General features: G+C 47.7%; 1 protein-coding gene across 1 annotated transcript in view; it reads left to right on the plus strand.

Annotated features, from left to right (window-relative positions):
* The window catches only part of Blnk (B cell linker), a 70362-nt gene that overhangs the window by 42330 nt on the left and 13501 nt on the right, over positions 1-14531 (plus strand). The window contains exons 6-11 of the mRNA XM_050148473.1: positions 1080-1243; positions 3287-3368; positions 4438-4509; positions 9304-9373; positions 11619-11646; positions 12421-12463. Coding sequence (XP_050004430.1) covers positions 1080-1243; positions 3287-3368; positions 4438-4509; positions 9304-9373; positions 11619-11646; positions 12421-12463 — 459 coding nt within the window. The remainder of the gene's footprint in view (positions 1-1079; positions 1244-3286; positions 3369-4437; positions 4510-9303; positions 9374-11618; positions 11647-12420; positions 12464-14531) is intronic.

The following is a 14531-nucleotide window of genomic DNA, read 5'->3' on the forward strand; positions in this document are numbered from 1 at the left end:
GCCACGGCTTCTTAGCCCTGCCAGGCTTGAGGAAGAAGGATATAGCTTCACTGTGTGGAGGAAGGAGAGACGCAGGGAGTGAGCTAACTGTGTCACGGTTATATAAGTGGCAGAGCTTGGATGTGAGCTGGGCCTCTCAGCTTCCACACTGGCATGCCCCAAGCCCTGCCCCGCTCACTCCCGGATGGATGTGGCAAGTGACTTTGTTCACTCAGTGCGATGATCCCGAGAGGGAAGAGGCTGTAGAAGGTGCACAGGGCAAGCCAGAAGCCACAACTCAGTTCTTCAAAGCCTGCCTTCTGTGTTTTGCTACTTCTCGTGGGTTTAAGCATCACATTCAGAATTCTATATAAACTAGGATAGCTCGAAGGTGGATAGCGTGATCTTCTGTTCATAGCGTGATCTTCTGTTCATAGTGTGATCTTCTACTCTAAAAGGAGCAAGGCAGTGCCAGAGAAACTGTAACTGGTCCAAACAGGCGCAGTTAGTCGATGGCAGAGCAGAAGAAACCCAGATCTTCAGAGCCTGGGCGCTCAAATACCTGCTGAAAGGGACAATTCTGGACAAAGCAGGGTCACCTGGCTTCTCCAGGAGTGAGGAAAGGAATTCCTCCAAATAACTTGGGGATCCCTTGGGAATCCCAAGGAACTTAAAAAACCTATCACAATAGACTTTATCCCGAAGTCCAGCGTTAGGTCCAGAATGGAGCCATTTTTAAAGTCCTGAAGGTGGTTCTAGTATGTAAATACAAGTGAGAACCACATTCCTTGCTCCCTCATGCTGCTTCCACCCACTGGGCTTAGCAGAATGTGGAACTCTCGGTTCTCCAGAGCATGTAGGCTTTTATCACTCCCCCGGGAATGTGGTCCTAAGGACCTTCTGCTAGTTAGCATCTAGGTAAACAGACAGATGGACAGACAGTGGGAGCTTCAGTCTATCTGTCCTGTTCACTTGGTTTCTTTAAGGACACCACACTGTAGTCACATACATACCTTTGGCTGTGTGTTTCCTAGAACCCCACGGTATCCATACGACGAATGACCTAAAGCCTCTTTTGTGTTCTTTTATGTTTGTTCAAGACAATCGATCCAGCCAGCGGCACTCTCCACCCTTCAGCAAGTCACTCCCCAGCAAGCCTAGCTGGCCTCCAACGAAAACGAGGCTGACCTCCACTCTGCCATCTCCCACCGCCCTCCAGAAGCCTCAGATCCCCCCCAAGCCCAAAGACCTCCTTGAGGATGAGGTAAAGTAAGCCTGCTCAAAGGGCCGCCCAGGAGGGGAGCTGGGAAAAGTAGGCCTGAAGCAGCCTCCCTTCCTCCAAGCCCTACTGTCTCGCTGTCCATCCAATCCCTCAAGGCGACACTTGCTTTCTCTCAAACTGGCAATATGACCCATTTTAATCATCACAGCTTTCCAAGAAGCGTGATGTTGTCCTGGATCTGTGCCCCTCCTACAGCCCCCACCATGCCTCTCAGAGCTCTTGCTCCCCCACTGCCCCTCCCCTCGGGGAATCCGGGGACTCACCTCATCAGCTTCAATGCCTGCTTCTTGAGAGTCTTTTTCCTCTTGGGATTGTTACCTTTTGAAAGTGACCCAATATATATATATGTGTATATATATATGTATATAGATAGATAGAGATATAAATGTATTTCTTACACACACACACACACACACACACACACACACCACTGTGTTCCTATCATATTCTAGGCTTTTTACAAAGCCCGTTTCCTAGTCTCTCCTGAGGACTGAAGATGGCAGTAGGCAGCACTGAGTAGAGCTGCTGAGCCTCGTGGTAGCTGGGCTCAGCGGTGAATGAATCCTGGTCCCTTTTCCTTTGCCATGGGCTCAGCAGTCCTACAGCATGTACACGCTTTGTCCTGAAAGGCTCCTCAACCCTGTCACCTCTGCACACATCAGTACCCCTAGCAGAGGGCAGCAGACTTGGGAGTGGTGATCTCTCAAGCCGAAGTCTGTCTGTCAGTCAGAGAGAGGTGATCCTGTCTCTTTAAGGAGGACATAGGTGACTGGGAGCAGGAGAGCAGAGTAGAAGAGGGTAAGAAACCAACCAAGAAGACTCTATGTGAATTTAGACACAGAAGCAAAGAAAGGGACGCCATGGGCTGGGACAGGGTCTCCATTTCTGTGATGAGGTGGGAGGGAACTGAGGGCGGAGAGGCAGAGTTCTGCACATAACGTCCTGCAGAGGTGCCTGAAGGAAGCCTGCACCAGTGGGAAAGAAGTGTAGAGGAGGCTGTGTTCCCAAGAAGCAGATGGGAGGATGAGATTTTCAAAAGGCCAAAGCCAGGGACTGGGTGATAGTTCAGTTGGTGAAGCTTTTACCTTGCAAGAAGAAAGACCAAAGTTCAGTTCCCACAGAACCCACATTAAAAAGCCACGGGTAATGAGGCTCACCTGTAATCCCAATGCTGTGAACCAGCTGATTCCTCGGGCTGACTGGCTGGCCAGGCTAACTTAATTAGCAAATAAGTCCCAGACAAATGAGAGACCCTGTCAAACAAAGAAACCCAGTCTGGAGAAAAAACAAAAACAAAACAAACAAACAAAAAAAAAAGTTTAATTAAATTAAAAAAAATTAAACAGGCTGGAGAGATGGCTCAGAGGTTAAGAGCACTGACTGCTCTCCCAGAGGTCATGAGTTCAATTCCCAGTAACCACATGATGGCTCACAACCAACTGTAATGAGATCTGGTGCCCTCTTCTGGCCGGCAAGTATACATGCAGGCAGACTGCTGTACACATAATAAATGAATAAATCTTTTAAAAAATCAAACAAATGAAGCCCACAAAGTGATCAGCACTGAAAGAATGATGCCTGAGGTTTCCCTCTGTGCTCTTGTACCTGCACACACGTGTGCCCCTCACCTAGACCTGCACACACGTGTGCCCCTGTACCTGCACACACGTGTGCCACTACACCTGTAACATGTGTCCCTGTACCTGCACACAAGTATGCCCTCACACCTTTACACACATGTGTCCTTGTACCTGCACACACACACACGTTTCCCTGTACCTGCGCACAAGTGTGCTCCTATACCTGTGCATTCACGGAACAGAGTCTGGTAGGAAAGGCCCTGTAGACCCAACAGGTGGCTAAATGCCCAAAGGCACCCCATGGTAAACTTCACCTAGTGCAGTTTTATAGTATGCGAGTTACAGCCCATAAAAGCTTTCATAAAAAACAAAAACCTCTTTCTCCCACAGTTAACTATGAGCTTACAGCAAGCATTCTCTCCACTCATTTCTGTGTTACTTTTAGGCTGATTATGTGGTCCCTGTGGAGGATAACGATGAAAACTATATCCATCCCCGAGAAGGCAGCCCGCTGCCTACTGAGAAAGGTAAGCAAGTGTTCGAAGTCTAGAGAGCCTGGAAGCTTCTAGCAGTGAGCCCACACCGGGTTGTTCAGCGGTAAGCACTGAGGAGATCAGAACTGACAGGCGCTCCTCCTCTGTAACCCCCACCCCCACCCCCTTTGGCTCGGTTCAGAGCCTTTTCTCTTCCTTCCACGGTCAAGGTTTTAGATTCTGGTTATGAAAGCCCTGGAGCTACTATCTTTGACTACCTTTTTCATGCAGAATGGTCCTCAAAAGCTAACGCTCACAGGATTGTAAGCCCCAGGGTGGACTTGGAAGCAGCGCACCACGAACAAGTCTATGGCGGAAGGATAAAATGAGAGCCGTGTACTCCGCATCCTGGCTCTTTTGTTCCACATGTCTCAGGCCTATGGGACACTTTGTCTGTAAATTTTGCCAGGAATAAGAAATGCTGTCATAAACACGTGTCTCAGATCAGACATGGAAACAGCACCCTCCAGAAATAGTGACTTTGGAAAATTCAGTTCCAGACAGGAGACGGCGCCTCTTTGGATGACACTTCCTGTCTGATAAACTGGACCAGAGAGGACTGTCCTCAAGAATGCTGGGTTTTTGTTTGTTTGTTTTTAATAGCAGCACTCTGCTGTACTACCAAAGCGTAGGCAACCGCTTTAAGACCAAGCCACCCAGTGCACAAAACAATACCTACATGTTCCTCCTCCGCCCAAACCATCTCAAAAGCCAAGTGAATTTGTGCGGAAGGGAAGGACGAGTGATTAATTTGGCACCACCGTGCTTGGCTTTAATATCCTTTTGATTAAAACAAAACAGAGCCAAACTCTCTTTTGTCTCCCACCCAGCCAGACGGGTGACATTCTGATCTGTGGTACTCCAGCAGATTGTTTTATTTCATTCCTTTAATCGCTAATATAGCCAACCCAGAGCTTCCCCTTTGGATGGTTGCTGGGATTAATAAGGGTCGTGGAATCTTTGCGGATCCTCTGGTTTGACTGATCTTCTTTCCCCCTACGAGAACTTTCCTCAGTAGAGCATGGCTGTAATTATTCCATGTGTGCATATTTGTGTGTTTCAGCTCCCATGGTGAATAGATCAACCAAGCCGAACAGCTCGTCAAAGCCAATGTCACTTCCAGGGAACATCACAGGTAAAGTATATGCATGGCTGGTTTGGTTTTACAAACGCTCCAAAAGAGATATACAACTAAGAGCACACGTGACCAATCACCTGTATCCCCAAGTTCACTGATAATGGGAAACCAAGTCTTTGTCCCGTCCATGCCCACAGGCTTTCTGCCCCTGCCCTGACCTCTACCAACTAGATTCCAAAACCATCTCCCTACGCATGATGGGCAAAAGTATCCCCATGTGGTGGCAACTATCTCTGAGTTGGGATCAACTTCTAGCCATATGAGAACCACCAGTTTATAGAAACTAAACAACTCCATCCATAGGGACTTGTCTCCCAGTGAGCATTTGGAGAGAGTAAAATGGCTGGCCGGTCTGTAGCTTTTATCAAGAAAGGATAGATAAGAATCTGTATTTCTGAGCTTTTTTCTAAGTTGGTTTCATTTACAATTCTGCACCCTGCCCCAGAAAAAAAAAAAAGCTTCAAATTTATAAATCCCCATAAAAGTGCAAGCTGAATTTCACACGAGCGCAGCCTGTATTATTGCGGAATTGCTGGGTGGAGTCTTTTGTGTGCGCGTGTCAGAGTATGGGATGCTGCATAGTCTGATAACAGCAGAAAACAGCAGTCTCCAAGAACGCTTGCAAAGAGACGGAGCCCTGGGGTTTACACGGCCGATGTGGGGGTAGGGTGATGCTAACAGAACAAATGTTGGATATAAAGCTGAAGTAGAGTTATGTCGGAAACACACAGGAGCAGGACACACTGAGGACCCATAAGTGAATGTCTTAGCTGAGAAAGTAAGCAGCGATTGACACCCAAGCTGCACCTTTAAAACAAACACTTCTAAATTTCAGCTCAGGACAGAGAGAGACAGAAGCTGATATTCCCATTTTACTTTTATGCTTTGGGTACATCACCCATCACACTTCTTCCTTAGAGTGTCCTAACCAAGAACTGGACATGCTCAGAAAGCAAGGTGGGTGCCTGGTATACCACTGCTGGGGTCATCCCACTGCCAGGTGGTCCCACTGATGTGCATCTTGGTCTGGCTGCACTCTGAGGAAACAGAAGGGCCCAACTGGTGAATAGAGGGGTCTGTCTCCATTCTCCCTCCCTCCAAGGTCACAGAAATACTCTCCTTCTGAGAGAGGCAGCCATGACTCTGACCTGCACAGCAATCCTCCAAAGAACGATACAGACATCTGACTGGAGAGAAGTGCTGTCTGGGTCCACCGCTCACGTGGTCTTGCCTCTTGCCCTCTCGGAGTCTCTGTCTGTTTCACTTGGTGTTGGTGAGGTGTAGGTGGCACCTTTGCAGTGTCTAGCACTCTGCCAGCACCCAGAGACACTGGGGTATTCATCACAGGACACTAATAAACATCCTGTTGGCTAATCCTTTATATGTAGTAGAAAGGGGGCCACTTAGCCCTGAAATAATCACACATAAACTATATTAATTAAACCACTGCTTGGCCCATTAGCTCTAGCTTCTTACATATTAATTTAATCCATTTCTATCAATCTGTGTATCGCCACATGGCTATGGCTTACTGGCTAAAGTTCTGGCGTCTGTCTCTGGGAGGGGGGCTACATGGCTTCTCTCTTGCTCCGCCCTTCTTTCTCCCAGAATTCAGTTTAGTGTTCCCCACATAACTAACTTCTGCCCTGTTATAGGTCCAAAGCAGTTTCTTTATTCATTAATGGTATTCACAGCATACAGAGGGAAATCCCACATCATTTATGAGCTATGAATATCATATATAACATTCACCCATCTTAGTATAAAAATACTGATGTCTATGAATCGTGATGTTTAGAGTGGTACTTTATGTAATCATTGCCCCAGCTCACTTTTAGATTCCACACCCACCCAGCCAAGATCCCTTATGTCCGTTTTTATATAGTCAGTGCTATTCCACTCCCGGCTCCAGGCAACCACTTGTCTTCATCCGTTGCTGTAAACCTGCTTTTGCTGACATTTCATAGAGACAGGATCACTCACTAGGCGGCCCTAAACATCTGGCTTCTGAGCATCTGGCTCTTTTCCTGCAGTTTAAAATTTTTAGCTATCAGAAACTTTTGCTCCTTTCCCACATTCTGGATGTGTTTGGCTGATTCTTTAAAATATCATATTTATCCTGTTTTCTGACCATAAAAAGTGAATTTGATAAGATGAGAGTGTCCCCATATCACAGAGCACCCGAGACAGTGTTTTTTTAAGAGGGCTCCCAGCTAGTTTGATAATAGAAAAATAACTAGAATGCTGTCTTCCTAACGCAAGACTATGGTGGATATTTTTAAAAAAAATATATTTGTCAGGGGACAGAGCATGTTCCTATCTTGGTACACACGAGGAGGTCTGAGGACAACTTTGTAAATTCGGTTCTGTTCTTACACCATGTAGGTTTTGGGGATTGAACTTGGGTCCTCAGCCTTGGTGGCCAGCACTTTTATCTGTTGAGCCAGCTCACTGGCCTAAGAGCACAGGCTTGCACCAGCACCATACTCTGGTAGCTCAGAGCATGGCTGGAAGGCCCTCCTGCCTGGTGGCTAAAACCTAGGGAGAGGAAAGAGGCGGGGAGATGTTGGTGTGCTGGCCGGGGACATGGAGGAAAGGATAGCTCAGCAGAGAATCCAGGCAGTGGGTCTAACAAGGTTGGGGTCGGGGTGGGCTCTGCTTCCTGTTTTCTCAGACATGGTTGCCTCCTCTGCCCTGAGTCCTTCTATCTGGATGTGAGTGTCTAGCCTATCTGCACAGTGTCAACCTCAATGTTCAGTTTTAATAGCAGTTGGGTGATCACAGTGGGACTCGCACACCATGGTGGGATGACACTTCTCTTTATTTTCACAGAACAGCTTACTGTATGCGAGGGGGCCCAGCGGCAAAACTGCCGACATGATTGGGCTCTGTTATTAGGGGGAAGGTTTATACTGCGAGTAAAAGAGAGAAAATACCCAGAGACACCAGGAAGAGTCCAGAGCAGGGGCGGGGCGGGGAAACAGGGCAAGCGGAAGAGTATAGCGGAGACTGCTGAAGAGGCAGAGCGCAGCCTGCTGGAGAGTGAAGAGCGAGAGAACGCTGTGGGATAATGCTCTTGCACACTGTAAAGATTTGTCACCCATACTGGTATGAATTTGTAATGTGGGGAGTGGCCCAGCAGCTGCTCCCACTTGGCAGTGCTGAGTAGACATTCCCTGATGTATGTGAGGAGCAGACACGGTGCTGAAGTGTGCTATGCATGAACCAGCAGGACCGCGCACACCAGGAGGGGTGGGCTGAGCCCACACGTCTCTAGACACCATTGCTGAGCACACCTGTACAGTGTGCTCGGGGCAAGTGGTATTGTCTTGACTCCCTCTCAAAGGCACTTCCGTGTGTTTTCACTGGGCTCTCAGAACCAGGGTCCCTGAACTTGCCCTTGAGTCTAAGGAATGGGTCTTCCAGAAGCATTAGAGTGGCACTCTGACCTACAGCCTGTGTGAGCTCATATGCTGGCATTTTTTTCTTGTGTGTATGTATATGTGTGTGTGTAATTTGTAGTGTATGTGTGTATATGTGGTATGTGAGTGTGGTGTTGTTGAAATAGGCGCGGCGGGGCTGCGTCCCCAACACCCCGGCCGCTTGGCTAGCTCATGCCCGAAATAACAACACACAAACTGTATTCATTTAACTGCTTGACCCATTTCTATCTAGCCTCTTCTAGGCTAACTCTCGCACCTGGACTAGCCCATTTCTAATGATTGTTTGTAAGCACCCCAAGGTGCGCTTACCAGGAAGATTCTAGCCTACATCCATCCGGGATTGGAGGAGCTTCATTGCGTGCATCTGCCTGGGAGAGCTGAGCATGGTGTCTCTGCTCCAGCAGAACTGTCAGGCCTCTCTGGGAGCAGAGCAGAGTCTGACCTCACTTCCTCTTCAGCCCAGCATCCTATTCTGTTTTCTCCTCCCATCTATGCTTTAACCTATGAGGGCCAGCCAAGCAGTTTCTTTATTGCTCAGCCAATGAAATCAACAGATTGATATGACACTCCCACATCTGTGTATGTGTGTGTGTCTGTGTATGTGGTATGTGTGATGTGTGTGTGAGTGTGTATATGTGTGTTTGTATGATGTGGATGTATGTGTGAGTGTATGTGTGTGTATGCGCGATGTACATGTGTGATGTGGTGTGTGTGTGTATAAAATATGTGTGAAATATATGTATATGTGAAATGTGTGAAATATGAAGTGTGTGTATAAAATGTGTGTGTGATGTATGTGTATATGTGGTATGTGTGTGATGCATATGTGTGATGTGTTGTCTGTGTGTGATGTATGTATATGTATGATGTGTGTATGTGTGGTGTGTGGTATGTGTGTGTGGAGGCCCAAGACTGACATTGGTGATCATCCTCTCTCTCTCTCTTCCATCTTGTTCACTGAGGCAGGGTCTCTCAGTCAGACTTAGAGTTCATCAGTTGGTTAGTCTTGCTCTTAGATCTCTGAGTTTTCCATCTCTGGCATTACAAGCAAGCTGCCACGCCCACTTGGCATTTACACGAGCTCTGGCGAACTGACTCTCGTCTTCACATTTGTGTGGCAAGTGCTTCACTACTGAATTATCTCCCGCCCTGTGCTGGGGTCTCAAATATCTCATCATCTATGCCCATTCCTTTGCTCTTCCCTCCCCACCCCCGGCTTCGGTGTCACTGGATACAGGCCCTTCCCTTAAAGTGACACAAAGCGTGTGTGTATCAGGAACGCTAGCCTCCCTAACCCGGCCATTCCTGAAGGTAGGCCCAGTGACCGACGCATGTATGTTCTGTGCAGGTCGAAACAGTGGGGTCTGGGACTCCAAGTCATCCCTGCCTGCTGCGCCATCCCCACTGCCACGAGCTGGGTGAGTACTGACTGAGGATAGCGGTTGTACGAGATCTGTGTGTGCGGGATGGAGGGACCCTGCTGCCCTGAGCACTCCTGTTAGTTCTCCATACCTATGGACCAGGGGAACTGCCACTAAAATCGGAAGTGAGGAGTCTTGCCTCACACAGAGTCAGTTTTAGCTAAAATGTGAGTTCATTGGCTCACTGTGATTTGCAGGGTACCCCAGCTTTCAGCACCCGAAAGCTCTGAGATCTCCAACCAAGTTCAACCTTTACTTTCTGTTCCCTAATTTCATTTGCAAGTAGTGCATGGCCTATAAAAGTGGGCCTGGCATCAGAACTTGCATTAGGCACTCGTATACCTGAACATGAGTTAGGGTGTTTTCTGGGACAAAGCTTATGGGATTTAAGGTGGCTTTGGAAACTGCTGGGTGAATATTATGGCACCATCGTATTAATTACTTTTCTATTGCTGTGATAGGACATCAGGACCAAGGCAGCTTGTAGAAGAAAGTGTTTAATCTGGGCTTAGGCTCACATGGTTTGGGGCCATGATGACACAGTGAAGGAATGGCTGAGAACTTATGTCTCGATCCACAACCATGAGGCAGAGAGGAGAGAGACTGGAATTGGCACAAGGTTTTTGTAGGTGTTGTTGGAGTCTTTGAGGGGGTTAGTTCGAGACACGGTTTTTCTGTGTAACCCTGGCTGTCCTGGACCTTGCTCTGCAGATCAGGCTAGCCTCAGACTCAGAGATCAACCTGCCTCTGCTTCCTGAGTGCTGGAAGTAAAGGCATGTGCCACCACCACCGACCGGCAGCACAAATCTTTTGAGACCTCAAAGCCTGCCCCTGGTGACACGCATTCTCTAACAAGGCCACATCTCCTAACACTCTTAAAAAGTTCCACATACTGAGAACCAAGCAGTCAGATATATAAGCCTGTGGAGACATTCTTATTCAAATCACCATATACTCCATACAATTACGTTGGCTCAGCAGGTTGTTAAAGAAGTTCGCTTATGAGCTGGGAAGTTGGCTCAGTGGTTAAGAGCAGGCAACATTCTTTCAGAGGACTGAGTCTGATTCCCAGAGTGAATGCCAGGAGGCTTACAACTGCCTGTGACTCCAGCTCCAGGGAGTCAGACAAATCTGACCCACACGGCACCTATCCAAACACCATGCACACATACACACACACCTTATATACACATGCACTCACATACACCACACTCACACACGTGCACTCACACACATCACACACACACACACACCACATGCACATACACAGAAATTTTAATAAAATAGATCTTTTTTAAAAGCACAGTTATATATGTATAAAACAGACCGGCATGGTTACAATCTTGATTCTACCCCAGTGCACACCAAATGAGTCTTAGTTTGGTGGGTTATTAACCAAATGTGCCCTCCTCTCTTGGCTTCACTTTGAGCAGTTCCTTAGTTTTTCTAAACCTGTTTTCTGATATCAAAAAATGTGACAATAAGAGAAAATAAAATTGAGACAGGGTCTCCCTATGTAGCCCTGGCTGGTCTGGAATGTGCTCAGTAGGTCCGGCTGGCTGCCTGCCTCTGCCTCCCACATGCTACCACACACGGCTTCTTGTGGGTTTTCAGTTTTGCCTGAGACAGGGTTACCCTACATAATACACACTTGGAGGGGTCATTTAGATGGTTGAGGTGATCTGTGAGGACTTTAACCTAGCTCCAGACTCTGACAGACACTGGATTATTAGTACTCTTCCCCTGTACTTCAACTCTCAGACAAAACATGAGGGAGTGTAGCGGGGAGGAAGAGAGAAGAGAGTGGGGAACTGAATCAAAGAAAGGGAAAAGAATTAAAAATAAACTCCAACAAGGAGCATAAAGCCTGAGGAAAGTAAGTCCAGGCTCTATTAAAGCTCTCAGGTACTGCTCCAGCACCTGCCGCCATGCCGCCATGCTCCCTTGTCATCCTGATAACAGACGGAACCCCTGAAACTGTAAGCAAGCGCCCTCAGTTAAATGCTTTCCTTTGTAAGAATTGCCTTGGTCATGGTTTCTCTTCACACCAAAAGAGCACTGGCTAAGACAGTAAACCCTTCACCATCTGTTGGGAGGACCATCACAAGTCCTCCAGCCTTCCCTGTCTGTCCTTTAAGAGAGGTCTCCTACCCAGTTTTCCCTTTCAGGGTTTAGGTCTAAGAAGGTGGTAGCTCTGTTTCATCTTCCCTGTGTTTAACAAGGCTGATCTTTTATTCCCCAGGAAGAAGACAGCTACACCCATGAAGACAGTAAGTTGATTCTGCACTTCAAAGTGTGTCCCATTTCCTGCAGTATCTATTGTGAGCCTCCTACTTAAAGTAAGCAGGGCATCCAGCTGTGCTTAACACAGCAGGCTTAGCACCTGGAGCTGCTGCAGACAACCCGAGGAACTTATAAGGCTCAGAGAGCTGGGAAGGTGCTACCCCTGGAGAGCTGGTCCTTGCTGAATTCTGTTAGCCTTCCTGAATGTGTGCAGCAGATAACAGAAGATGTTATCCACACCTCGGTCACTGCAGGAAGCATCTGTCCACTTCCTGCCTTGTGGACCCCAGAGCAACTAGCAGACCACTGTGTACACATCAGATAAATCGTCACAGGCAAACACTCAGCTTCTGGACAGAATGGGATGACCCTGGGCAAGCCCATGATGCCATGCATCCCAGATGGACCCGAGCTTGCTCTAGAATGTGACAGTGACTGTCACTTAGGATATATAGAGGATGGGACCATGTGACCAAAGACAGATGACCGATGCCCACTGCACAAGCATTGCTGCCTGGCAGCTGCTGAGGGTCATAGTGTCCATCAACACTGTTGACAGATTATGATGTCCCCACGGTGAAATGCGCTTCTCCTCCATGAGACACACCCATCCAGTTTTCAGTGAATGGAAACCACTATAGCTATGTTGACACGATTTACAGCAACTGCATCAGGTCTCTCCCAGCGTATTTAATATTGCTCTGACTTTGATCTCCACGTTCTGCTGTGTTGAAGGTCTTTGTCTTTTCTCCTTATCGTAGACTCCACTTGCCTCCTCACAGAAAGCACCAAAAGTTTGTGAAGGTAAGTACATTTATTCTGAAGGCTGCGCGTGCACTCTAAAAGTAATTTTTTTAATGAATAATATGCATATCAACCCTTAATTCTGGATTTCTTTCATTGTTTATGAGCCAATTGTTAATATGAAGCCAACTCTGAATGATTAGTGCTTTGCATTGTTAGTAGTAAGTCACAAAGTTAGCTCGGAAGCCTGAGCTTAGCCGGCAGGGTCTATGGAGAAGGCTACAGCCTGCCTGCCACTTGTCCATTGCAGAAGGCACAGTCAGCTAGAAAGCAGCGTGGTGGTACTATGTATGACCTTAGAGAACAGCTCAGACAAAGTAATGAATTTTTAAAACTCTCTTTATTGGGGCTGGAGAGATGGCTCAGAGGTTAAGAGCATTGGCTGCTCTTCCAAAGGTCCCGAGTTCAATTCCCAGACACCACCTGGTGGCTCACAACCATCTGTACTGAGATCTGGCGCCCTCCTCTGGCATGCGGTCGTACATCGAGGCAGAATGTTGTATACATAATAAATAAATAAATCTTAAAAAAAAACCTCTCTTTATTTAAAAAAGTTCTGCTGGAAAGGTTTCGAAGTTCAAGTGCCCCTAGTCTTAGTACATCTCCAAACACTTCCCTGCCTTTACTTCACTATACCTCAACACAACATGCTTTTTAAAATAATGACCCCATTTAAAAAGTTTGCATTTGAAAAACATGACCGGGGACAGGAAAGAGAAAGTATGACTCATTCATGACGTCAACACTTAGAGCGTAGAGACCCTGAGGTCCTGCACCCGTCCTGCACACGTGACGGCACCCTGTGCTTCATCACAGTGCGTGTGCTTTCACCACGTCCTAAGTCAGCGTCTGCACCCAGCGTGCTGGCGTCCCGGCTCACGGGCCAGTGAGCACACATGCATACAGCTCTTATCTCTGCTTTTGTTGCACCATTAGGTCCCCCCTGCCATTCTATTTCTGTCTTCTTTTCTCTCCCCAAGCTGTTTCTGTCTTCCACCTCCTCCTCCTCTGCTGTTCTGTGGTTCTCTGCCTCCCCTTTAACGTTTTTCTGTTCCTGGACATGACACGCATGCCTCACGCCATCCTTCCAGGCTATCCAGCCTGCTAAGCAGAGAGCACAACAGAGAGCCTCTGTGCAAGCTTCAAGGCTTCTGGAGCCTCCAAAACCAAGATGGAGGGGCTGCTGTCTTGCTCCCTGCTGCTCGAGGCCTTGCATGGAGGAGTTTAGCAAGCTGCAGCTTCCTTTGGACTTCTTCCAAAAACAGAGGCAAGGGCCATTTAAACCCAAAGGGAAGGAGCAGCCGTCTCTGCCCTGGGGAGGAGACTTGGGGACTGTGAAAGATAGGTCTGAAGGAAAGACAGACAAGGAAGCTAGTGACTTGAGACCAGGCAGGGCTTTGCTGGGTGAGGCAAACTCAGTAGGAATCATTGCCCACGGCCTGCTTACAAGTTGGGGCGCAGGTTGAAAAGTTCCCTTTTTCGGCTGCTGTTTGGCCATTGCTGGAAGGACCAGTGAGTAGCCATTTAAAGAATCAGATGAAGGATAGACATCTCTCATGACTGGGGGCCCTAGGGTAGGAAGACAGGAATCCAGAGAAACAATCTGCTTGAGTTCTGGTGTGTGAGTGGGCGCAGGAAAGAAACGGCTGACGTGACTGATCTATGCTGTGGTTAAGGTTTTTATTGTAGATAGGAGAGAAAATAGCCAGAGCCATCTGGAAGAGTCTAGAGCAGAGAGAGAGAGAGAGAGAGAGAGAGAGAGAGAGAGAGAGAGAGAGAGAGAGAGAGAGAGAGAGAGAGAGAGAGAGAGACTGAACATAGCCAGGATGTAAGGTGGATGAGCTGCTGGGGGAGGGAACCAGTTGACTCTGAAATGTGTCACAGGTCCTTGTGCTACTGAGGGAGCCCAAGGGCCAGCAAGGACTTTGGTATCCCGATAGCCGCCACAGGTAACCAAATGTCCCTTCTGCCTGAGGTAAGGGAAACGATCCTTTTCAGACAGGGACCAGTTTCACAAGTTCCTGAGGAATGCTGGCTTTTATCTAACAGCCAGAAACCCTGTAGTCCA

The sequence above is a fragment of the Alexandromys fortis genome, unplaced genomic scaffold, assembly GCF_014885135.2.
Source record: "Alexandromys fortis isolate MF-2015 unplaced genomic scaffold, M_Fortis_MF-2015_v1.1 scaffold_16, whole genome shotgun sequence".
Taxonomy (NCBI): domain Eukaryota; kingdom Metazoa; phylum Chordata; class Mammalia; order Rodentia; family Cricetidae; genus Alexandromys; species Alexandromys fortis.